Source organism: Panthera uncia (assembly GCF_023721935.1).
Source record: "Panthera uncia isolate 11264 chromosome A3 unlocalized genomic scaffold, Puncia_PCG_1.0 HiC_scaffold_11, whole genome shotgun sequence".
NCBI lineage: Eukaryota > Metazoa > Chordata > Mammalia > Carnivora > Felidae > Panthera > Panthera uncia.
This window is the reverse complement of record NW_026057578.1, coordinates 18,666,935-18,692,013: the sequence shown is the minus strand read 5'-3', so window position 1 is coordinate 18,692,013 and position 25,079 is coordinate 18,666,935. Positions and strand designations below refer to the sequence as shown.

At 46.2% G+C, this 25,079-nt stretch overlaps 1 protein-coding gene across 4 annotated transcripts in view; it reads right to left on the bottom strand.

The window, feature by feature from the left end:
* Positions 1-4,163: 4,163 nt before the first annotated feature.
* The window catches only part of ZHX3 (zinc fingers and homeoboxes 3), a 117,360-nt gene continuing 96,444 nt past the window's right edge, over positions 4,164-25,079 (bottom strand). For 3 of the 4 annotated variants that reach the window (XM_049650785.1, XM_049650784.1, XM_049650781.1), the window contains 2 exons: positions 5,827-8,861; positions 4,164-4,430 (listed from right to left, as the gene is read on the bottom strand). In XM_049650785.1, the coding sequence (XP_049506742.1) occupies positions 4,420-4,430; positions 5,827-8,686 (2,871 nt within the window). In that variant the 5' untranslated portion in view covers positions 8,687-8,861 and the 3' untranslated portion in view covers positions 4,164-4,419. Of the gene's footprint in view, positions 4,431-5,826; positions 8,862-23,898; positions 24,082-25,079 lie in introns of all 4 variants that reach the window. The other variant, XM_049650783.1, reaches the window with a different exon arrangement.

The following is a 25,079-nucleotide window of genomic DNA, read 5'->3' as shown; positions in this document are numbered from 1 at the left end:
CTGCCTTCCTGGGACGACCGGTGCCAAGGTACACAACACAGGCCTCGCCATTCCGTGTGGGACTTAGAGCTTGCCTGGGTGGCACTCATGATCGTCACCTCTACCCAGGCACTTGGCCCAAATCAAAACCCATCACTTTGCTGAGACGTTACCTAGTTTTCTCAGTCCTGGTGTCGCACAGCCTGGCTGTTCTAAGTGGCCAGAGAAACAGCACGATGGTTACCTCAGATCGAAGCCGGGCTTGGGGAGGGGTCCATTCAAAAGAAAGCTCGGCTCCCCACTCCCTGCTTTCTCAGGTGCCAGACGGTCCCCAAGCCATGCGGAGATGCGCCCCAAGGTCTGGGCAGGAAGAAGGCTGGGCGAGCCTGTGCTCCTCAGCAAAGCAGTGGAGTCAGGAGACCTGGAGACTGGGCCCCAGGCAGTAGTGAGGAGAGCCCAGCCCTGTTTGCCTCCTGCCCCAGGAAGCTGCTGGCTCTGGCCTGGAAGTAGCTGTGTGGACCCTAGCACATCTACAGGATTTTTCTTCTCCGGCTTACAACTGAGCCTTCCACATTGATAAGATAAAGGAAAATGTAAACTTAATACAAAAGGTGGGTCAAATCAATAACCTGCCCTGAGTAAACTCTGAGCAAGGAAAAGGGGGGAAAATTAGAAAAAACCCAAATTTCAGGTTTGGTTTGGCTGGTTCTCTTCTACAAAGTGCCTTTATCCACGTGGGCTGTGGCATTTAAACTGACAAAGCTGCTCCAACCCAAGGATCTCGGTACAAGAAGAGAACAGGCAGACACAAGGCAACAGGGCCGAGAGCGGGCAGCACAGGCAGGCTGCCGAGGAGGGTGTGCGGACAAGGCGAGCACCCAGCCAGAAAGGCTAACGCCCACCCTCCATGGAAGGCGGCCCGGCACAGATGTCCCAGAGCCAGAGGGGAGAGGGAGGTGACACAGGACCTGTGCAGGATAAGAGCCACAACTCAGCCTGGAAAACCTGCAGAAACTTCCCGGTGGGTCAGCCTCCCACGGCCAGCTCGGACGGCACCGTCAATACAGCACCCTGCCCAGCTCCTGCACCTGTCCTTCCGGAAAGCAGGCCTTCAGGTCCTGATGCTTTGGTCACCCACACAGCTTGGCCAAGCCAGGAGCTCTAAGTCACATGATGCTACCAAACCCCAAACACCCAACAGGCCATCCAACACTCTGGAACCCTCGACTCCCGAAAATGGGAACGCTCCTCTCAAATCAAAAAGCTCTTTAATAGTCAAGAATTAAAATAAGTAATCAAAATATGCAAAGTAGGGGTGCCTGGGTGGCTCAGTTGGTTAAGCATCCAACTTCGGCTCAGGTCATGATCTGGCAGTTCGTGGGTTTGAGCCCTGTGTCGGGCTCTGTGCTGACAGCTCAGAGCCTGGAGCCTGCTTCGGATTCTGTGTCTGTCTCTCTCTCTGCCTCTGTCCCAATTTGCGCTCTGTTTCTCTCTCTCAAAAAAAAAAAAACACATGAAAAAAATTTTTTTAAATATGCAAAGTGTATGTATCATAAATTCAGATTTCTCTGATCAGAATGATGATCTAGTTTCACCTATTAAAACTGGATCTACAACTCCGTGTAAAAATATTAATAAACCAAACGTGCAAGACAGGCAACAAGAAACACCAAAGATTTTACTACCGTGACAAGTCCAAGTGCGTCGGGAGAAGAGGGGAACGACCAGTCACTTTAGGAAACCCCGTCCCACCTCTCTCAGCTCTACAGCCCACAGACTGCCTTCTTAATGGAGGCGACGTCACAGACACCCTCCGGCGGTGTGCAAAACCGCAGTGATCTGTCTCACAACAGGACAGGGGCCCGACGCACGGGGTGCAGTTCCGGTTCTGGGCCAGCGTGCTTCCGCGTGCCGGGGCAGCTGTATTCCTCAAGCGCCCAAAGCCCTGTGCACCTGCTGCAACATCTCCTGGGCCACCTGCTCGCTGACCTCTCTTGCCTTCACCTTTCATTGTCTGAGGCTCCAACCCCACTACCCAATCCAGTCCAAGAGCACAGTGGGGGGAGGAACCATCTAGTCTGCGTGGCTCCTTACCTGGGCGGTCCTGCCATGTGCGGGGTGGCCCTGGGCGCCGGGAGAGCAAACATCTGTGAGGAAAACACGCCCAGGCGGCAGCACCGGACGGAGCTTTCCCACCTTTCAAAGACAGGCTGGTGCCGAGGCGGGGTCCCTATGTCCTGCACCAACTCGTCTACCACGTAATTCGTTTTTTGTTTTGCTGTTTGGGTTGTAAATGAAATACGAACACAAATTAAATAACCAAGAAAACCCTCTCTAAAGACACAACCCTCTGGCCAGTATGTGCAGGACTTGGAGCGAGGCCCGCAGGGTGGTGTCTCAGACACTGATGGTTTCCGGCTGGGCCACCCCAGCCGTACCTGGGATCCCAGCACTGCCTTCAACACAGGCTACTGTCCCCGGCACCCACACGCCACTAGATTCCTCAGGTGCACACCTCAGATGTACATCTTCTGAGTAAAGTATCAAAGTGAGTATTTGTCCTGTATCTGTGTGTATATATAAATTAATCTGCATGTACATAAACACTAAAGGAAAAATCCCAGGTGTCTGTTCTCTGAAGGAAGAATCACTCACCACTCTTGGCAATTCTGGAAACAGGCCTTTGGGGCTAAAGAGCTTCACACTCAGATGGAAAGGACACAAACATGGGGTGCAAAACTTGCCAAGTACTCACTTGTTAACAACTAAGAGGTGGTCCCTACAGGGCCCGGGAGAAGAGAAGACACTTTAGAAGAACAGGGGCTCAAGGGCTTGGGGTTGGCAAAGACAGCTCCTCTCCTGGAAGGCAGAAGGCGCCACCACCACCTTCAGTCCTTGGAGCCAAGCCAGCACAGTGCCCCACGCAGTTCAGTTCCCGCGTGGGGTTGGGGAGAAGGACGACGCCTAGCCCACCACCAGGGTTTCTTGCCCAAAGGCCCTGCCACTCACCCAGCCTGGGCCCGGGAGGAGCGTGCTCATGAGGTCGCGGTGCTTTGGGAAGCGGGTGGTCCCCAGAAGGTGAGAAGTACATGTGAGGGGCCTTCCGCCTGCCCCACCCTCCATCCGCTGCTCTCAGAGCAGCCCGTCTTGGGGAAAGAAGGATTTACCATGTAGTACAGCTCTGTAAGCAAGTTCCCCAGTGTTGCAAAAGCACCTTTTCCTGTGATTTTCTCAAAACAAAAAAAACGGATGGGAGGATTAGGCTAAAGTAGACCAAGATTTTGTTTCCAAGTTTTGGGGACAAAAATGCAGAACTTGAAAAATCCTCACAAGCACCCGTCCGGTGATGTCCAGCACCCAGCCAGGCCCTTGGCTTGAGGGCCGCGAGTACTCTGGGCGTCCCGCCAGGAACCCCCGCGTGCAAGCCCACCCCAGCTCTGAGAACTCCGGAGTCCCAGATCCTGTCAGCTCTCACTCGGACTACTGGCTGAGTGCAGGTCTTCCTTCCCACCCAAAGGCAGCCTTGAAGCGAGTGTGGGTCAAGGGCTCTGAAAACCACAGCGGCCAAAGCCACCTGCCGGGGCTGCGCGCTTCCACTTTAAGCCCCCTTTTTCTCAATTTCCCTCTCACTCTCAACACATCTAGATTAAAAACAAAAACAAAAATGTGGGCACATAGGTCAGTACATCAGGCTTGACAACAAACGTTTCTCTAAGGTGATTTGAGAACTGAAAAGTTCTGGTCCATGCTTCCGACGCCCATGAAAAAGGAGAAGGGCTGTAAGGACTTTCGGGCAGGACGAGCACGCGCCATCACGTACAAACCACAGGGACCGGCGCTTCTGCACAGATTATCATCCCGCAGGGCGACGCGAGCCCGGCGTGACAGCAGAGACCTCTTCAAAAGCCCTGCCTTCGTGGAGGAGCGCATAGGTACGCCTCTGAGTGTGCGGTGCCCCCGGCCCGCTGCCGAGGGGACGCGTGGCCCCAGGGATCTCTAGAGAAGAGACACGGGGCATGTTCAGAGATGACGTAGACGGCAATGTACTGCTTGCTAACCAAAGTTTCTATGTAATGAAAGTGTTTACAATCTGACGTTTTATTAAATGTGTATAGGCAGATTTATATGTTAAAAACTTGATTTGTGTCTATGAATATGAAATCTGAACTATTTTATCCACTGGAAGGCAAAGGAAAGGTCCTACATTGTGGGAGGAAGAACTGACGAGGACTCTGCGATCCCCGCTGGCTGGCTCTCTTGGTGGTGGCGGGCCCAAGGTGGCAGTGGGCTCCGGGCTGGCAGCGACGCCTCCAGAAGCTCTCGTGTGTGCCCAGCGGCGGGCGTGGGAACAGCATGTGGCAGCGGAGAGTCGGGTGGAGCCCCTTCACGTGGCAGGCGGCATCCCAGACTGGCCAGTCCTTCAGTGTAATCAGTTCAAATTCAGTCCGTTTCTGAGGAGAGAACACATGCCTGTCACCTCCCCATTAGCTGCTGCTCGTATAGCCCCCAAAGCAGCCTGATCCTCACCGTGCCAGGGTGCTACCGCTGGCTCCACGGACCTCTTAATGCCACGAGCAATGCCTTCCTGCCAGCCACTCCTCCATTCTCCAGCCCAAGGGACCATGACTCAAACCCATTCATCCCAACTCCAGGCTGGCCATTTTTTTTTTTTTTTTTAGTTGTGATAAAATATACATAACATAAAACTTACCATTTTAACTATTTTTGAACGTACAATTAAATGGCTTTAAATATATTCACAGGGCTGTGTAACCACCACCCTATTTCCAGCTAACCAAGAATACACTTAAGGGAAATTTTAATTTAAAACAAAAAATGAAATTAGTTTATTCTAGTTGCCAGCAAGCGAGGGTGGGCATTCCCGAGGGGCAGGCCCAGGGCTGGAGAAGGTGCCTGAGGCAACCAGCCCTGTGAAGCCACTCCTGTTCCCTGGGGCCCATCACTCCCTACGAGGACCTCAGTGACTCATGGGGGCCCAGAAGAAAACAAGGTCAAGTCTGGAAATATCAGGTCCTGGAACCAACTTCTAAATGTCCCCAGATCGGAGAATCTGAGAATCCAGATACTTCCTCAGTTTCCACAGCCTCCTGTGAAGAGCTAAGTTTCATCGCTCCTGGCCATCCTGTGATGAGGGAGGCCTCTACGGAGACACATACTCAAAGGTGGGGAGGGAAAGGACGGGCTGGGAACTCGGGTCAGGATCCAATACTGACAATGTGACTTATCTGTGGCTACAAAACTACCTTCAATAAAATCATCTCAAGTTTTCTTTCAAGTTCTAATAATCCCAGAAATATGATCCAGAGAAGCTGAGGAACAAAATGCAGGCTTTTGATTCCACAAGAAGGAAGATGACTTTCTATTACTTCAAATCAGAAAGAACAACAAATCAGAAAGAAATACAAATTTATAGGACTTTCATCATTTAAAAAAAAGCGCTTCACGTATCTGAGGACAATTAAAGCCCCTCTTTCCTTCTGCTTGCCAAGATGAGTTGAATTTCCTCAACAGCCCCACTGCTCTCTCCTATGCAGGGGTGGTGGGTCTGCCGGACTCAGATGGCGCTTTGACCTGTTCTCCGATTGCTAAGAAATGGCTAGAAAAGCTGGCACCCTCGTAGGTTCACTGTGTTCCCGCCCCCTGCACAGGTTTGGAGAAACGCGAAACAAAATAAAAACACAACTCTCCACCCTGTGTCAGAGTCACATCCTGTGCCGATCGCTCCTGCTGTGGGGCAGCCTCAGAGATGGCAGGCACCTCCGGGCCATCGGGGACCTCCTACCCTCCCCACGGAGGACGGCCCCGCACTCCCAGGGGCCTCCTTACCCAGCTCCAGTGCAGCCTGGGGACTCGGCGCGTCAGAGGGCTCCGAGCTGGCCTCGGGGGCTCCGGGCTCCCACGACTCACTGTTCTCGGACACCTCCGAGTACCCGTCACCAGTCCCTCTGTGAGCCGCCGCGGGCTCACTGGCGCCCTGGTCCTCGCCGCCCGTGTCCGCCACGGCCCGGGTCTCCTCGCCCATCTTCTCAGCGAACCACTGCTTGACCTGCTGGGAGCTCATCTGGGTCTTGTCGCACAGGCTCTGCAGGTCCCGCTCGAACAGTGTCTGGTGCCTCAGGTAGTAGTCCTGCAGCAGCTCCCGGCTGCCAGGGGCGACCGCCAGCAGCCCCGGGGGGAAGTTGCCCCGCTTGTAGTCCTCGTACCACTTGAGCTGGCCGTTTTTCAGGGCGTACCTGCTGTCCCCGAACCAGCGCACCACCTCGGGCCGCGGCAGGCCGGTCTGTGCCATGATGGAGTCGTAGTCCTGGTTGCTGGGCCACCGCGTCTGCACGAAGAGCTGCCGCAGCAGGTGCCGCTGCTGGGCCGTCTTCTTGCAGCTCGCCTTGCCCGGGGGCTGCTCGGCCGGCTCGCCGGGCCCGCCGTCCCCGGGCTCGCAGGCGCCCAGCCCCGGGAGCTCGCCCTTGCCGTTGGCTTCGGTGACTCGCAGGTTCTTGAGGTTGATCTTGATGGGGCTGACCTTGCGCTCGGCCAGCGTGTGGCCACCGGCTCCTTCTGGGGAGCCGTCTCCGCCAGGGACCCTCAGGTCGCCAGCCAGCTCCTCTTCTCCCACCTCGTCCTCCGCAGCCGCCGCCGCCTCCTCCGGAGCGGCGCCCTCATCGGCCCTCTTGGTGTCCTCGGCGCTCACTTTCTTGCGTCTCTCCGAGAACCAGCTGTCGATCTCCCTCCGAGTCATCTTGGTTTCAGTCCGCAGGCGGTCCAGCTCCTCATCGGGAGGAAGGGGGTTTTGTGCAAAACTGCTCTCCAGGGCTCGGAGCTGCTCGGGGGCTCGCTCCTTGTACCTGGTCGGCGTGAAGTCGGGGGTCTGGTGCCAGGCCTGCCGTCTGGCTGAAGGAGGGGCGGCCAGGGTGGCCGCCGGTGGGACGCAGGGCCCCTCCGGGGCCTTGGCCGCTGGGGCGAAGGGCGTGTCTGGCCCGGGCTCGAGGACGACGGGGCCATGGTCGCCGGGCAGCACGGGCCTGGAGCCCTTCAGGTTCCGGCAGTGGTACCTGCGGTCGCTGAACCACTTACGCACCTCTCTGGTGCTGAGGCCCGTCACTTTGGTCAGATGCTCCACCTCGCTCTGGCCCGGGAACTGGTTCCGACAGAAGCTTCCTTTCAGAGCCGACAGCTGCTCATGAGACTTCTTGTTTTTGTAGATGCTGGCGTCGAGGAAGGCCTGGGAGGTGATGCTGGGGCACGCCGTGAGCAGCGACTGAGCCGCGTTCACCACCTTCACAGCTGACGTCGTGTTGGAGCACACCGTGTTGATGGGCGCCACGGCGGGCGGCTTGGGGACGGACGTGACTGCCGGCGGCAGGGACGAGCCAGGCGCCTGCAGCCCGTTGGCCATCAGCGGCTGAGTGACCAGCAGGCCACCTGCCGTGCCCTCTGGCTGCCCCACCACGTGGCCTGGGAGGGCGGCCTGGATGAGGTGTTGGACGCCGCCGGCATTGGCGACCAGGGGCGTGTTGAGGACGGTGATCGTGGGCTGGGGCACAGACTGAATGACCGTATTGAACATCTTCTTCCGGGCGTCCTCGATCTCCTCAGGGGACCAGCTGATGCCCTGCTTCAGCCTTTGGGCCGTGAACCAGATCTTGAGCTGTTCCTCCGGATACTTGGTGACCACAGTCAGATAGCAGAGCTCAGCTTTGGTCGGGTAGGGGAACTTGTGGAACGAGTTCTTCAGAAAGCTGTTGGAGTCCATGGCCGCGTTGTAGGTGGGGATGCTGCTCAGGGGGATCATCACCTTGGGGAGGGACTTGGATGTGGGCGGCGGCTGGTGGTGGTGCTGGGTGCGCCCGGGGGGTGGCTGCTGCAGGGGGAGGAACTGGGCGAGGCCGGCTGGCAGGACTGGCACCGCTCCCATCGGGGGCCCGTTGGCCACGTGTGGCGCTTTCGCCGAGCCGGCGGCTGGCTGACCGACCGGGACCGCCCCGTCGACAAAGGAGTGGTCCCCCTCCTTCGCCTCGGTCTCCCCTGCCGACAGGTTTGGTAAGGCCGCGTCACCGACAGGCTGACTGGGGATGTTCTCCTTGAGCGTATGAATTTTTTTGGCTTCAGCTTTGCCTTTCATTATCTTCATGATTGGGGTTTTGGTAATAATGATTTCGGCCTGTCCGTCAGTCCCTTCGGTGTTGGGCTCACTCGAGACGTCGGGAGTGCAGGTGCTCTCGGGGACACTCTGCTCCACGACTACATGATTGTCTGGCTTGGCCACATTCCACACAAAGCTGGCTTCCCCCGAGTGACACTTGGCGTTGTGCAGAGAAAGCCCCTCAGGAGTTTTTGCCAGAAAACTGCATTCAGTGCATACAAAAGTTGGGTCCTTGTTAAAGTCTGTGTGCTCTGAGTTCATGTGCCCCACAAATTGGGTTATGTCCTGGGATCTGAAGTCACAGTATCTGCAGGAATAGGAATAGCCGTCTAAAGTGCTCCGGTGCCCATTGGCCAGTGTGGTGCCATCGGTACTGCTGGGCGTCTGGGTCACCTCCCCACTGCCCCCGGCGGGCACTTCAGGGGGCGGCTCTTGCTGGGGCCCCTCAGGCAAGGCCTCAGCCGGCTGGGCCTCCACACCGGTCTCCTGCAGCACCACCGCCTTCACCGGGATCATACACGGAGTGGTGGATTTCCTCTTGCTGGCCATGGCGACCACCGCTCTGGCTGATCGGGGTCGGGGGGGGGGCGGGTGGCAGGAGAGAGAGCTTGTCCTGTCCAGGGCCTCACTGTGGAAGTTCCGGCTGCTCCATGAGGGCCAAAGAAACGGTTTCTGAGGGCAGTTTTTTCAGTTGTTTGCAGAAGGCAAGTTTTTCCTATTAAACCTAAGGAGGAAGAGAAAACGGTGATTATGATCTCTCGGGCTCTGGCCACGCACTTCTCAGATGCCCACACACACTCAACTGCTTGCCTCCGATCACTGGGGCCTTTTCCCAAAGAAGGTCACCAGCAACTTGAATGTGAAGCCCCCCAAACACTAACAAAATCGTGCCCCAAAGAGTGCCCTGGGGGTGTTCCAGGGGATGTTCCATGCCCTGACAGACTTAAGCCATGCATTTTGTTTTGTATTTCCCTCTGTGTTCTTGTATTAAGTTACTCAGATTCAAAAGCCAAACAACAACAACAAAATAATCCTGTTTTGGACGCCCAAATTAATTCTGACCATGTCAGAGTGAGAACAAAACATCCTAGTGTAATTCTTGTTTAAATGTTTGGGCCAACAAGGGTTTTTCTTTTCATAGCCTTCCCACATATGACAACAAGACACCGCCTCTGCCTCCCCCAAGCCGGGCCCAGAGGCCAAGTCAGCCTCAGTGTGCGAAGTGGGTGCGGGGCTGCTGGCTGCCACAGGAGCCAGGCCTCCTTTGCGGCCTTTCCCTGTCGGCTGCCCTATCACACCCGGTCCAGGCCACGGAAGGGGGAGCACCTCCTAGTTACTGGCTGTATCCCAGACCGAAGCCGAAGCTCGGAGGGCCAGGGGAGCCACGGACCCACTTTGCGGTGCAGGAGTTCAGACTGTGGCATCACCTTGGGTGTGCATAATACACGTGACCTAGCATCGTGCTTACTTCCCTTTATATTTCCTTTGGTGCCTTTATTGTTCCTTAAAAGAAACAAACAAAACACTTTAACATCTTTGATCATTTGAAATTTGTTTCAAGGGCGCCTGAGTGGCTCAGTCGGTTAAGCGTCCGACTCTTGGTTTCGGCTCAGGTCATGATCTCGCGGCTCGGTTCGTGAGTTTAAGCCCCACATCGAGCTTCAGGCTGACAGTGCAGAGCCTGCTTGGGATTCTCTCCCCCCCCCTCCCTGCCCCTCCCCTGCGCGCGCGCGCTCTCTCTCTCTCTCTCCCTAAATAAACTTATTTTTTTTAATTTTTTTTAATGTTTATTTTTATTTTTGACAGAGAGAGAGAGAGAGAGAGAGAGAGAGAGACAGACAGACAGAGCATAAGCCGGGGAGGGGCAGAGAGAGAGAGGGAGACACAGAATCAGAAGCAGGCTCCAGGCTCTGAGCTGTCAGCACAGAGCCTGACGCGGGGCTCAAACTCACAGACTATGAGATCACGTCCTGAGCAGAAGTCGGACGCTCAACCGACTGAGCCACCCAGGTGCCCCAAAATTCTTTTTTTAATTTTTTTTTTTTACGTTTATTCACTTTTGAGAAACAGAACATGAGCAGGGAAGGGGCAGAGAGAGGGAGACACAAAATCCGAATAAAAAGAATTTTTTTTCAATGAAATTTGTTTCAAATGTTGGAGTGATTGGTTTATTTACATATAAAATCATTATAATTCTTTCATGAGATGCCATGAGAAAAGTGTTTCTGGGACCCCTATTATTAACATAGCAAACTGCAATACTGGTAATGACTAAAATAAATAGTAATTCTAATTCCAAAATCACCTTATCATCAGTATTTGGATTTAATATGAAAATGTAAAGAGACAAAATATCTCTACTCAAGTTCTTAAATACTCACAGCAAACTATTTTTCTGTAAGTCTAACCCTGATGATCATGACGATAAAAAATAATTCCTGTTAAAAAAAAAGTTGGGTGGGATAAGAATAAGCACACCAGACCTGACTACTTGTCGCCATTTCTCCCACTGATTTGAAATATCATGCACACTTTTTTTAAACTGAATTTTTAATTGTTAGGTAAAATACCTTAAAATTGATATTTAAGATAAAATATCAGTATTAAATAAAATAGATGAAACTAAAACTACCTGTAATTTTGTATACCCTTCAACCTAGTCCAAATGTCTTAACACATATTTTAGTCATACAAGGCACATACTTGTGTTTCGTTTTTGTTTTTTTTAAGTTTACTTATTTATTTTGAGAGACAGAGACAGCACCAGTGGGGGAAGGGAAGAGAGAGATGGTGAGAGAGAATCCCAAGCAGGCTCCACGCTGTCAGCACAGAGCCCGACGCAGGGCTCAAACCCACAAACCACAAGACCATGACCTGAGCCAAAATCAAGAGTCAGACGCTCAACTGACTAAGCCACCCAGGTGCCCTGTGTTTCATTTTTTTTAAATTGAAGATTTCATCATAAACATTTTCATTAAGCTTCCTAATGATATTATTCAATAGTTGCCTAATAAGGTCCCACTATGAACTTAATCACCCTCCCTGCTACTGAACTGGCTTCCAGTGTCCCACTGTCACTGACAGTGAAATGACCTCTGGGCATAGATAGGATGTATTTTTTCTATCATCCTGAGGCTAAAGGCACAGAAATGGGTTTATCACCTCCACAAGTATCAACATTTCTAACATCCTCTATTACTGGCAAACATTTTAAAGCAAGTGCTTTACAATTCCAAATCAGGAAAACTAAGCACAATGCAATTCTGTACACAGTGAGCAAATCAGATTTCCAGAGAAGTCACTGGGGACATCAAATAGAATATCTGAAAGTGCAAGTTACATAAGAAAAACCAGGTGAACTGGACTCCGTCAAAATTCAAACCGGTTGTGCTTCAAAGGCTGCCAGCAAGATAGTGACAAAGACAACTCACAGAAGGGGAGAATTTATTTGCAAGTCCTCCATCTGATAAGGGGCTTGTATCCAGCATATACGAAGAACTCTTACAACTCAACAATAAAAAGACAACCCAATTAAAAATTGGCAAAGGATTTGAACAGACCTTCCTCCAAAGAAGATCTACAAATGGCCAATAAGCATTAAAAAGTGCTCAACATCATTAGTCTTCAGGGAAGTGAAAAACCAAAACCACAAGGAGATACCACATCCCCACTGGGATAGCTACAATCACAGTGACAAATAACACGTACAGGTGGAGATGGGGGGAAGTCAGAGCCTTCGTACATTGCTGGCAGGACATAAGATGCCACAGCCACTTTGTAGATCAGTTGGCAGTTCTTCGACTTCACGTTAAATACCGAGTTACCAGAAAACCCAGTAATTCCAGTGCTAGGTATATACACAGAAGTAAGAATATGTTCATACAAACACTCGCACACAAACACTCATGGCATCACCATCACAATAGCCAAAAGGTGGAAACAATCTCAATGTGCACCAACAGATGGATGAATAAACAACATTTGGTATGTCTATGTAACTGGCTTATTATTATGCTGTAAAAAGGAACGAAGCACTGTTAAAATGCCCCAACACAGACAGAAACATGGTAACTGCAAGTATGCAGCTCCAAAATGCCACATTATATGACCACATTTGTAGGAAGTGCCCTGAAGAGGTAAATCCAAAGTGACAGAATGTAGAGTGGTGGTTGCCAAGGGCTGAGGGGAGAACGAGGAGTGACTGCTAACGCGTACGAGGTTTCTTTTGGGGTGATGAAATGTTCTAAGAACATGAAACGTTCTGAGATAGTTGTGATGATTGCAAAAAAACGTGAATATGCTGAAAACCACGAGAAGGACATCAAACCCAAGAGAGGTGGAGGATAGAAAGCTCTAGCACTCAGTTCTGTAGAGGAAGGGCATCATTCCCACTTATGAGGTCCCTATACAGGTGACATCATTTATCCGTGACACTTCCTGATTTACCTTGGTGCTCTTTTCTGTCCTGGGTAAAGATGAACAGCAGAGGTCGTGAACCTAAGGCTGGAGAGGAGGGAGAGAAGGAAGAGAATGCACAGCCACCAGCGAACAGCAGCCCCGGGGGCAAACGAAGAGACCATGTGCTCACCTGAAGGTGGCAGCCAGCAGAATTCAGGGGCAGGAAAGCACACAGCTCTGTCTACAGGGTGCAGGCACCCGAGACACTGCCATCACTGAGGTTTGGGATGGGGCTGGGCTTCACTGAGGAAGAGTTAAATTACGTTCCTGGCAATTTAGGCTGGGAGGTGGCCAACATAAAGATGGATTTGACTGGGGGACAAATACCCATGGCATTGAAAATTAAGTCTCAAAGTAGCCCCAAATTGTCATTCAAGTCAATGACCAAGGAGAGCAGTAACGATTCTGAGTGGGCCAGGGGTCAACGCTGAAGGTACCTGCAACGTAACGGTAGTGGGGGTAGAGTGGCCATACTTGCCAAAGTGTAGAGTGTTCAGTACTGCGGGAGGCATGTATATACACATCTTCTCAGTCCATTCCCACAACAAACCCTGGAGCAGGAACTACTATCATTCCCATTTTACAGACAAGAAAGGCAAGGCTCAGAGAAGACAGTAACCGCCTGAAGGGCACACAGCTGGGAAGCAGCAGAGACGGCCCAGGAACCTGGCAGTCTGGCTCCAGAGCCGGCAGCCTTAACCATTCCACACACACACATTGAGTAACCACAACACTGTTGGAATAAGGGGTGTGCAGGACTTCCAAAAATGCTGTTTCCCCCTCGATATTTATTAGGAAAAATTTTAAACATGCAACCAAGCTGAAGGAATTTTACAGTGAACACCCATATGCTCACCAAGTGGATGCTTACCGTGGGGCTGTTTTTAGCAACATTACCTTACCTTTAGGTAAGTTGAGTTTGCTTACTTGTCATGCATTTTTAACAGGGCATCCAATAAAAGAGGTACTTAAAGGGTAAAGCCCCAATTATCTAAAAAAACATTCATCCACAAGACTTTCATGGACCAGCTCTGACAAACGAGGCTCTAATTACCATGTGGAACTCCTAACTCAAGCCCTGAGTGACACTGGCGGATATAAATGCAAGGTTTTAAGCTGCCAAAGAGCCACAGACAAGGTCCAGGTGACAACTGCATGCTCATCATTCTTTGTAGAATCTTTTCTATACTCTGTCTTGAAAATTCATCTTGTAATTTTTTTTTAATAAGAAAAGCACCTAACTTAAAAAAATTTTGTTTAATGTTTATTTATTTTGAGAGAGAGAGAGAGAGAGAGAAGAATAAGTGAGCAGGGGAGGGGCAGGGAGAGGAAGAGGTAGAGAGACGGGTGAGGAGGAAACATGAGCGGAGGAGGGGCAGAGAGAGAGGGAAAGAGAGGATCCCAAGCAGGCTCTGTGCTGTCAGCATGTAGCCCGATGCAGGGCTTGAACTCACGTACTGTGAGATCATGATCCGAACTGAAATCGAGAGTCGGATGCTTAACCCACTGAGCCACCCAGGCACCCCTAGCATATAACTTTTTGAAAAGTCTGTCTTTGGGAATTCAGAGCCGCTCAATTCACTAAATTAGCAAAGTTGCAGCTATTAATCGCTACATTTCAAGACTACAAAATATCCATGTGGGGCTTGAAAAAAATGTTTACAGATAAAATTCTTAAAGTGTTTAACTTTACATTATAGATAAGAACTTTTTTTGTTGTTTTAATTCTGAGGAAGGAACTAGAAGCACAACGAGCTCAACAGGAGGACTCAACGTTTCGAAAGGCGACTCTCAGCAGACTCCTTCCAGGTCTGGCTGCCCTCCTAAACACACAGCCCACGACTTATCAGTAAGAACAGGAACCATGGGAGCAGCTGGCAGAGTTACAGAAACAGAACTTCACGGAGAGATCGTGGCATACTGCTCGTGGTTTTGAAAGATCAAACAGAGGACCACACAGGGGAAGAACCGGACTTCTATAATGAGGCTGGTTCGACAGATATGGGTATAGTCGAATATTTTACAGTGATCATCTTCCTATTTCGGGGGGCACAGTATGCTTTATTGAGACTGCATGACGGGGCAGGGTTCCCCAAGCCCCTCCCCTTTTTTGGGTGTCTGTAGGGAAACTGTGTAGACGTTGGGGTCCTTGGTGCATGGGCCCCGGAGGTCATCTGACACACCAAGGACTGGGCTGCCTCCTACGACTGTAACAGTGATACCCACTCTTCCAACTTCGCATTCTCTTAAAAACCGCCATGGAACAGACCGCAAAGGCGGTCCTGTGGTATAACAGACGCTATGTACATCTCAACTTTATCCAAGACAAAAACTTGCAGGTAGCCTTCTCTTTTTTTAAAGAAATTGTTAGCAATAGAGATTTACATTGAGATTTACCCTTTTTACTTCCTCTTTCAAATTATGCTCTTTATGTAGAAACTTCTCTCTCTCAGAAACAATGAACTGAAGTAAAATTCGTCCCTATTCACCCCAAAGACAGCTGGTGTTAATCTGGTGTCCATTTTTCAAATATGTTTTCTAGGCATAGATTATTATAACCACTTTTTAAACAACAAAATATGGAGTTGTATTTTACACCCCATTCTGCTCCTCGGTGTCTTCCGTGACAATGGGAAGAGTGGCAGAGTCCACAGTTTATATCATGCTTTTATTTTTTTTACGTGTATTTATTTTGAGAGGGACCGAGACAGCAAGAGTGGGGGAAGGGCAGAGAGACAGAGAGGGAGAGAGACAGAATCCCAAGCAGGCGCCGCACTGTCAGCACAGAGCCCGACGTGGGGCTCGAACCCACGAACAGTGAGATCATGACCCGAGCCAAAACCAAGAGTCAGATGCTTAACTGAGCCACCCACGCACCCCTCAGCTCGCTCTTTGAAATGATGTTCTAATTATGGGTGCATCATAATTTACTTAACCAATCCAGCTGTTAGCAGACATCTGCACATTTCTCTAGTTTTTAAGCTATTAGAGGCAATGGCTCAAAAACTGTCCCTGCATGTATTTTTGTGCTTTTGAGAATTTCTAAAATTCTGACTTTCTTATAAGAATTTCTTACTAGTAAAATATTGTTAGTAAAATACAAAGTTGTCCTCCAAATAGATATGATTTTCACTCTCGCCACCAGAGAACTAGAGTGCCCTCACTATCATTGCATATAGTTACTATTTCTAGTCTTTGCTAATTTGACACACAAAAAACTGGTCACGATTGTTTTAACTTGCATTTCTTTACAGGCATGGCTGAAAACCTTCTCACATATCATTGACATTTTGTAACAAATTCTTTTTGTCCATTGTTCTAGGGGATTTTGAGAGTCCTCCATATATATTTTTTTATTCCAGGATAGTTAACATATAGTGTGCTGTATTAGTTTCAGGGGTACAACATAGTGATTCAACAATCCCATATAGTACTCAGTGCTCATCATGACCGACAAGTGTACTCTTAATCCCCTTCAATAGTTTCCCCCATCCCGCCATCCACCTGCCCTCTGGTAACCATCAGTTTGTTCTCTCTAGGGAAGAGTCCATTTTTTGGTTTGTCTGTTATTTATTTTTTTTCCATTTCTTAAATTCCACATATGAGTGAAATCACAGGATATTTGTCTTTCTCAGACAGACTTATTTTGCTTAGCATTATAGAGAGTCCTCCATATATTAAGGAAATTGGCTCATAATCTGTCATAAATGAAGCTGTGGTTTATGCCAAGATTTCAAAGTGTCTTAAATATTAGAAAATTTCTTCAAAAAATTAATTTCATTAATTAATTAAAGGAGAAGAACCAAAACAGCATTTAATAAGATTATACTCTCAATTTTTTTTTAAGAGAGAGAGAGAGAATGAATGAATAAATGAATGAATCCTAAGCAGGCTCCACACTCAGCACGGAGCCCGATATGGGTTCAATCCCACAACCCTGGGATCCTGACCTGAGCCAAAATCAAGAGTCAGACGCTCAACTGACTGAGCCACCCAGGCTCTCTCAATTTTTTATTGTGGTAAAAACCACACACTATAAAATTTACCATCTCAACTACTTTGAAGTGTCCAGCACAGTAAACTATATGCACATTCTCGTGTATCCTATCTCCAGAACTCTCTTCATCTTGCAAAACTGAAACTGCATACCCACTGAACAACAATGGATCCCTTTTCCCCCCTCCCTAACCCCTGGAAACCATCATTCTACTTTCTGCTTCTGTGAGTCCAGCAAATTTAGATACCTCATAAAAGTAGAAGCATGCAGTATTTGTCTTTGTGTGACTGGCTTCTTTCACTTGGGATAATGTCCTCAAAGTTAATTCGTGTTATACCATGTGACAGGATTTCCTTCCTTTTTAAGGATGAATAGCATTCCATTGTACATATATGCCACATTTTATCCATTCATCTTTTGAAGAATATTTAGGATGCTTCCATGTTTGGCCTATTGTGAATAATGCTGCTGTGAACAAGGGTGTACAAATATCTCTCTGAACCCCGGCTTTTGATACTTTTGGATATATACCCCGAAGTAGGCTTGCTGGACATATGGTAGTTCTATTTCTGATTTTCTAAGAAGCTTCATAATATTTTCCATAGCAGCTACACCATTTTACATTCCCACCAACAATGAATTTCTCCACATCCTCACCAACACTTGTTATTTTCTGTTTGTTTCTTTGTTTGTTTGTTTGTTTTAATGGTGACCACCCTAACGTGTATGAGGTAATACCTCATTTGGTTTGATTTGAATTTCCCTAATGATTAGTGATGCTGAACATCTTTGCATATACTTGTTGGTCATTTGTACAGTTTCTTTGGAGAAAAGTCTATTCAAGTGCTTGGTTCATTTTTCAATCAGGTTATTTGTTGTGTTATAGGATTTCTTTATATATTCTAGACACTAATCCTTATCAGATAAACACAGTTTGCAAGTATTTCCTCCTATTCCACAGGTCACCTTTTCAGTCTGTTAGATTGTTTCCTTTGAGGTGCAGAAATTTTTAAGTCTGATATAGTCAAATCTGATAGTCAAATTTGTCTATTTGTCTATAGTCATTGTCTATTTTCGCTTTTATTGCTTGTGCTTTCCATGTCATATCCAAGAAATCATTATCAAACCAATGTCATGAAGCCCTCACCCCTATATTTTCTTCTTGAAGTTTTATAGTTTCAGCTTTTATGTTTAGATCTTTCATCTATTTTGAGTTAATTTTTGTATATGGTGTGAGGTAACGGTCCAACTTCATTCTTTTGCACGTGGAGATCCAGTTTTTCCTGTACCATTTGTTGAAGGGACTATCCTTTCTCCATTGTGCAGTAGCCTTGGCACACCTGTTGGAAATCATTTAACTACATATGCAAGAGTTTATTTCTGGGCTATTATTCTGTTCCATTGGTCTATGTCCATCTTTATGCCAGTACCATACCATTTTTCTTACTGTAGCTTTGTAATATATTTTGAAATTAGGATTTGTTAGGCCTCCAGCTTTGCTTTCCTTTCTCAAGACTGTTTTGGCTATTCAGGGTCCTTTGAAATTCCATATGAATTTCAGGATTTTTCCCATTTCTGCAAAAAAAAAAATGCCATTAGGATTTTAATAAAAATTGCATTGAATCTGTAGATTGGTTTGAGTAGTAAGGACATTTTAGCAACATTAAGTCTTTTAATCCATGAACATAAGATGTCCTTCTTTTTACTTGGGTCTTCTTTAGTCTCTTTTGATACTGTTTTGTAGTGTTTGGTGTATGAGTCTTTGGGCTCTCTAGTTATTTTGTTCTTTTGAGGCGACTGTAAATGAGTCTGTTTTCCTATTTAGATTTTTCACTTCTAGTATATAGAAACACAACCGATTTTTGTGTGTTGATTTTGTGTCCTGCAACTTTGCTGAATTCTTTTGTTATGACAGTTATTTTTGTGGAAGCTTAAGGATTTTCTACATATATGATCATATCATCTGTGAAGAGAGATAATTTGACTTCTTCCTTTCCAAGTTGGATGCCTTTATTTTTCTTGACTAATTGCTCTGCTAAGATTTCCGGTAGTATGTTGAAATAGAAGTGGTGTGAGTGGGCATCCTTGACTTGCTCCTGATCTTAAAGGAAAAGCTTTCAGTTTTTTACCATTAAGCATAATGTTAGCTGTGGACTTTTCATATATGGCCTTTATTATGTCGAGGTAATTACCTTCCATTCCTAGTTTTTGGAGTGTTATCATGAAAGATGTCTAATCTTATCAAGTGCTCTTTCTGCATCAATTGAGATAATCCTATGGTTTTGGTCCCTCAGTCTGTTAATGTGGTATATTACATTAATTTTCATATGTAGTACATTCCTTGGGTTCCAGGAATAAGCCCACTTGGTTATGGTATATAATCCTTTTAATGTGCTATTGAATTTGATTTACTAGTATTTTGTTAAGCACTTTTGTATCAACAGTAATCAGAAATATGGTCAGTAGCTTTTTTGTTATATCTTTGTTTCAGTATCAGGGTAATGCTTACCTCATAAAATGAGTTTGGAAGTGTTCCCTTCTTTTCAATTTTTGGAAGAGTTTGAGAAGGTTTGGTGTCATTTTTTTAAATGCTTGGTAGAAATCTCCAGTGAAGCTGTCTGGTCCTGGGCTTTTCTTTGTGGAGAGCTTTTTGATTACTGATTCAAGTCTCCTTACTAGTTAGAAGTCTGACCAGATCTTTAGTAGTTCCTCATCATCTAGTCTTGGTAGGTTGTGTGTTTCCAGGAATGTATCCATTCTTTCTAGGTTACCCAATGTGTTGGCATATAATTGTTCCTAATAGTCTCCTGTGATCCTTTTAATTTTTGTGGCATCAGTTGTACTGTCTTCTCTTTCATCTCTGATTTTTGTCATTGGGTCTCCTCTCTTTTTTCTTAGTCTGGCTAAGGGCGTGCCAATTTGTTTTAAGGGTGTGCCAAAGTTTGTTGATCTTTTCAAAAAACCAACTCTGTTTCACTGGCTTCTATTGTTTTTCTATTCTGTTTTATTTTTGCTTTAATCTTTATTGTTCTCTTCCTTCTGCTAACTTTGGGATTAGTTTGTTCTTTTCCTAGTTCCTGGAGGTGCAGAGTGAGTTGTTGATTTGAGATCTTCCTTTTTTAAAATGTAGGCATTTACCACTATAAATGACCCTCTTAGTACTGCTTTTGCTGCATCCATAAGTTTTGGTATGTTATGTTTGTGTTTTCATTTGTTTCAAGATATTTTCCAGTTCCCCTTGTGATTTCTTTGACCCGTTGGTTGTTCAAGAGTGTGTTGTTTAGTTTCCACATATTTGTGGATTTTCCAGTTTTCTTTTTGCTAGTGATTTGTTTCATTTCATTTCATCTCATTTCCAACCACAAAGAAATGTGGTTGGAAAAGGCACTTGGTATAATTTCAATCTTTTAAAATTTGTTAGGGCTTTGTTTTACGTCCTAATATATGATCCATCCCAGAGAATGTTCCAGGTGCACTTGAGAAGAAGGCACATGCACATTCTGCTGTTGTTGAGTGGAGGGCTCTGTATGTGTCTCACAGGTCCAAATGGTCTCTACTATTGTTTAGGTCTAAACTCTCATTTTTTAAAAGATTTAGGAAATGAAGGAAAAAAAGAGGGAAACGTCCTGAGATAAAGGATTTCTACCAGAAACCACAACAAACATTACACCTAGTAGTGAAACACTCAACTCAGGAACAAGATAAGAATTCCCACTATCATTATTTAACATTGTAATGGGATCCTAGACAATAAGATGAGACAAACTGGTGTTATTTGCACATGAGTAAGAAAATCTCCTGAAAAACTGTTATAACTAATAAGAGGACTGGGTAAGAGGATGAGATAGGGGCTCCTAGGTGGCTCAGTCCGTTAAGCGCCCAACTCTTGATTTCGGCTCAGGTCATGATCTCATGGTCATGAGATCGAGCCCCACATTGGGCTCTGTGCTGATAGTGCAGAGCCTGCTTGGGATTCTCTCTCTCTGCCCCTCCTCTGCTTATGCTATCCCTCTCAAAACATAAATAAGCTTAAAAAAATGATGAGATACATTTGCAATACACACAAATCATTACATTTCCCCTACGCCAAAAATAATCCATTAGAGAAGGAAATGGGAGGGGGTGGTGGAGAGCCCATTCACATTAACAGCCAAAACTGGAAAAGATCTCAGAATAAACCTTTGTAAAAACACGGGCAATATCTATATGGCAATAACTCCAAAACTCTAACAAGAACAAAAAAGAAGACCTAAATAAGTGGAGAGTCATAGTATATTCCTGGAGGCAAAGATTCAGAACTATGTAGATGTCAGTCCTCTGTAGATTAATCTCTAAATCCAGTACAATCACAATCACAATCAAAATGCCAGCAGGTAATGCAAGTACTGTAAAATGGGGACGGTAAAGTCTAGGTGATGAGGATGTGGGTGTTCACTATAAAATTAGTTCAATTTTTCTGTATGTCTGAAAGTTTTTATTAAAAAAATGTTTGAGGAATTGCCATCAAGATTCTTCATAGGATTTGACAAGCTAAATCTGAAATTCCTCTGGAAGGCAAAAAGCACAAAACAGCTTTAAGTTTTAAAACTATTTAGATGAACTTGCTCTACAAGACATCAAAACATATTTTTTTATGTTTATTTATTTATTTTTCAGAGCACGCACAAGCAGGGGAGGGGGAGAGAGAGAGAGAGAGAGAGAGAGAGAGAGATGGAGACACAGAATCCAAAGGAGGCTCTGACAGCACAGAGGCCGGTGTGCGGCTCACACCGCAAGATCATGACCTGAGCCAAAGCTGGCTGCTCAACCGACTAAGCCACCCAGGTGCCCAACATCAAAACATATTTAAAACTTGAGGGGTGCCTGGGTGGTTAAGCATCCAACTCTTAATTTTGGCTCTGGTCATGATCTCATGGTTCGTGAGATCGAGACCTACCTTGGACTCTGCACTGACTTCGGGGCCTGCCTGGGATTCTCTCTCTTCTCTCTCTCTCCCCCTCTCTCTCTCCGCCCCTCCCTCGCTCTCTCTCTCAAAAATAAACATTAAAAAAACATTTAAAGCTTGAGTAATTAGAATAGTGTATTATCAGCATAAGAAATGATAAATGGATGAACAGATCATCTAGATACACTTTGCATATATGGAATTTTCAGAGTATGAAAACAGTGCTATTTTTAAATCAGTTGGGAAAGTGAGGCAAATTAATAAGTATTAGAGCAACTAAGTTCAATCCTCACCAATATTTTAAAGAAAAATAATTTCCAGGTGAATTTAACAGAGAAATACAACAAACAAGATCACAAACATATTAGAAAAAATACAGTAAAAATCTTTTTAAGTTGTGCTGAAAATTTTTTCTGTGCAAGACTTAAAACCTAGCAACTGCAAAAGAAAAGGTTGATTGATTTGACTTCATAAATATGATAAATTTTGACTACTAAAGGAAACCATCAATAAGGCTTAGACATAAGTGACACACTGGGAGGAAATTTATAAGATGACGATAATGTTTACAATGTATATGACAAAAATACTAGAAAGGGGGCAAGGAAATGAACAAGCAAATTACCACAAGCTATTAACTAGAAAAGATGCTCAACCTCACTGGTAATTAGGGAAATGAAAATTAAATTAAAAATGAGGCTCGGGGCACCTAAGTGGCTCCTTCCATTGAGCATCTGACTTTGGCTCAGGTCATGTTCTCATGGTTCCTAAGTTTGGGCCTGCACTGGGCTCTGTGCTGACAGCTCAGAGCCTGGAGGCTGCTTTGGATTCTGCGTCTCCCTCTCCCTCTACCCCTCAGCCTCTTGTGCTCGCTCACTCTCTCTCTCTCTCTCAAAAATAACATTAAAAAAAAATTTTTTTTAAATGAGGCTCCTCCTCCTTCTTCACAGATTGACAAAAATCAGAAAAACAGACTGTGTCATTTTCATGCAATAGGAGAGTATAAATTGGTGAAATTTGTATGGAGGTCAATTTAGCAATAGCCATCAAAACTTGAAAAGGCCTTTCCTTTTATCTAGCCATTTCACTCTGAAAAGCCCACATAATCTGATGAGGTACAAAAATACACGCACATGATCGCAAAGATCTCAATCAGGTTATCCACTGCATCGTTTCGTAGTAGCAACGACGTCCATTAGTCGGGTGGTGATGAAACACACAATAGAGCTGGCACTAGGAAATGAAACGCAGCCATTTAAAAAGGTTAAGACCCATGGGTACTGATGTGAATACATCTCTAAGACGTATTTAAATAATAATATATAATGTGCTGCAAAATATGTTTCATTTTTTAAAGAACAATCTTTGTAGACTTATATTTGCTTGAATAGAAACAGAATTTAAAAGAACAAATACTGATCCATTGAATAGTGAGGGATTTTATTAGGACAGACAGGAACATTTACCTTTTTTTTGTAACTTTGTGCTTTCTATATTGTTTGAATTTGTTACAGTCATGTGTTGCTTTTTAAATATTTATTTTTGAGAGAGTGCAAGTGGCGGCGGGGGTGGGGGGGGGGCAGGGAGAGGGGAACAGAGGATCCCAAGCAGGCTTCATGCTGACAGGCTGACAGCAGTGAGCCTGATGTGGGGCTCGAACTCACGAACCGTGAGATTATGACCTGAGCTAAAGTCACTCAACCGACTGAGCCACCAGGTGCCCAATGTATTGCTTTTAATTAAAAAATATCAGTAAATATTAAAACAGGTAAAATTAATAGTGCCAGTGAGCAGTACACCCTGCAAATGGAGAGGCCAGCATATGGGGTGGTTGTTAGTCGCTCACATAGAGCAGGGAGGTTCGATGTGACATGAACCATCTGCGCAGGAGGGGTGCCCAGGCTTTGTCAACATGGAGCCCCTAAGTGGTATCACTATCTTGTCATTTACTTGGTAAGCCTGACTTGTGGAGGTCATTTGCCTGGAACAATACATGATAACTGCTGTGGCCTGGACTAGGGAGGTGGAGGGATGGTGACCACTCACGGTTCTTAATCCATCAATGAATCTGACCACTTCAAAGAACGCTTGACACCCTGAAATCCATAAGGGCACAAATGGAGGCAGAATCCTTGCAGAATTTTGATACTTAAAAAGAGCCCTACTTACAAACATCCTAAATATCACATATTTGCGTGGAGTTGCACACAGTAGCTCAAAAAAATCAGTGAACCCCTTAAGCACCCGAAGCGTGTCAACAAGTTGTATTGGAGCCAGATGTGCGAACAAAACAAAACAAGAAACCCAGCAGGTTCTCATATGAATTCAGTCAGGGCTATAAGTGATCGAACGTGTGGATACCTTTCAGGATCACTGTTCAGCATGAGTCAAGTGATCCCAGCAGTGGGGATCAGTGGCTGGTGCTGTGAACCACTGCCAGAAGCTCCGAACTGAATCAATAGGTTCCATCTGAAGAGACTTCTGCAGTCTAAGATAACACCACACACAAGAGGATCAATTTGCACCGATGGCGCCACCGCTATGCTAGAAAGAAAGGCCAAGAAATTTCCATGACCAACTAGGAAACTGGATTTACTTCCATGTTATCACTCAAAGTGCTTCATAGCCTGCAAAGTACTTTCATTTCTTTTGATCCATCCCCCTAGCCTTCCAAGTCGCCGGTGGTTATTGTCCCTTCCCCCATCTTCGCATTGAGGTGACGTGACAAAGTCACACAGCAGATCTGCAGATGAGCCTGATATTCTGACTAAATCCCATGTTGTTTTTTAGACCATATTCACTCTGAATACCAACTGAATAATAAACCCACTACCTTTAATTATTTTTACATTATTTACATTATGAATTCTATTATTTTGAGCCTACTTACCAAGGGCTCAAAGGTTTTAGAAGCTGAATTATTCCAGTGTTGTCTTTTTTTTAATTATGACTTGACAGGGCTACCATGATCCTTAGTATGTATAACATTTTACACTGTCAGAAGAGGGGGCACGTTATTTACTCCTATGTATGACTACAGAGTTCTGTTACAGCAGGGCCAAGTGACTAGACCAAGTCAGTCATCAGGAATCTATAACAAAGAGAACACAAGGGAACCGTCCATCCTCAGGAATGTGTGTGGGCAGAACCTTGGCAGGCCAGCAGATCTGCTGGCTACAATTATCAGGTTTTGCTGAAACAAAGAAAGGAATCACAAAGAGTTCAAGCCTGTTTCTAAGCCGAATCCTCAAGTGTCAAAGCAACGCCAAGTCCAGTGCTGGCCTCCTTTTACGCTCTGGGTTGTAAGGGACACGATACTTCTTGCATTTAGTAATCACCCTTCAGTGGAGGGCTTGGGGCCAGAGCCCTCTACTTGTTTACTCCCCTCAACTCATTCTTGTTTCTCTCAAGTCACCAACAGAAATAGCCTGCTCCAGTCAGATGTTATCACCTTTTCCGTGAACACAAATTTATTCCTTCTCAAGCTCAGAAAGGTGATTATGATATAAATACAGAGTACCCAGAATTAAAGGGATTTTAGA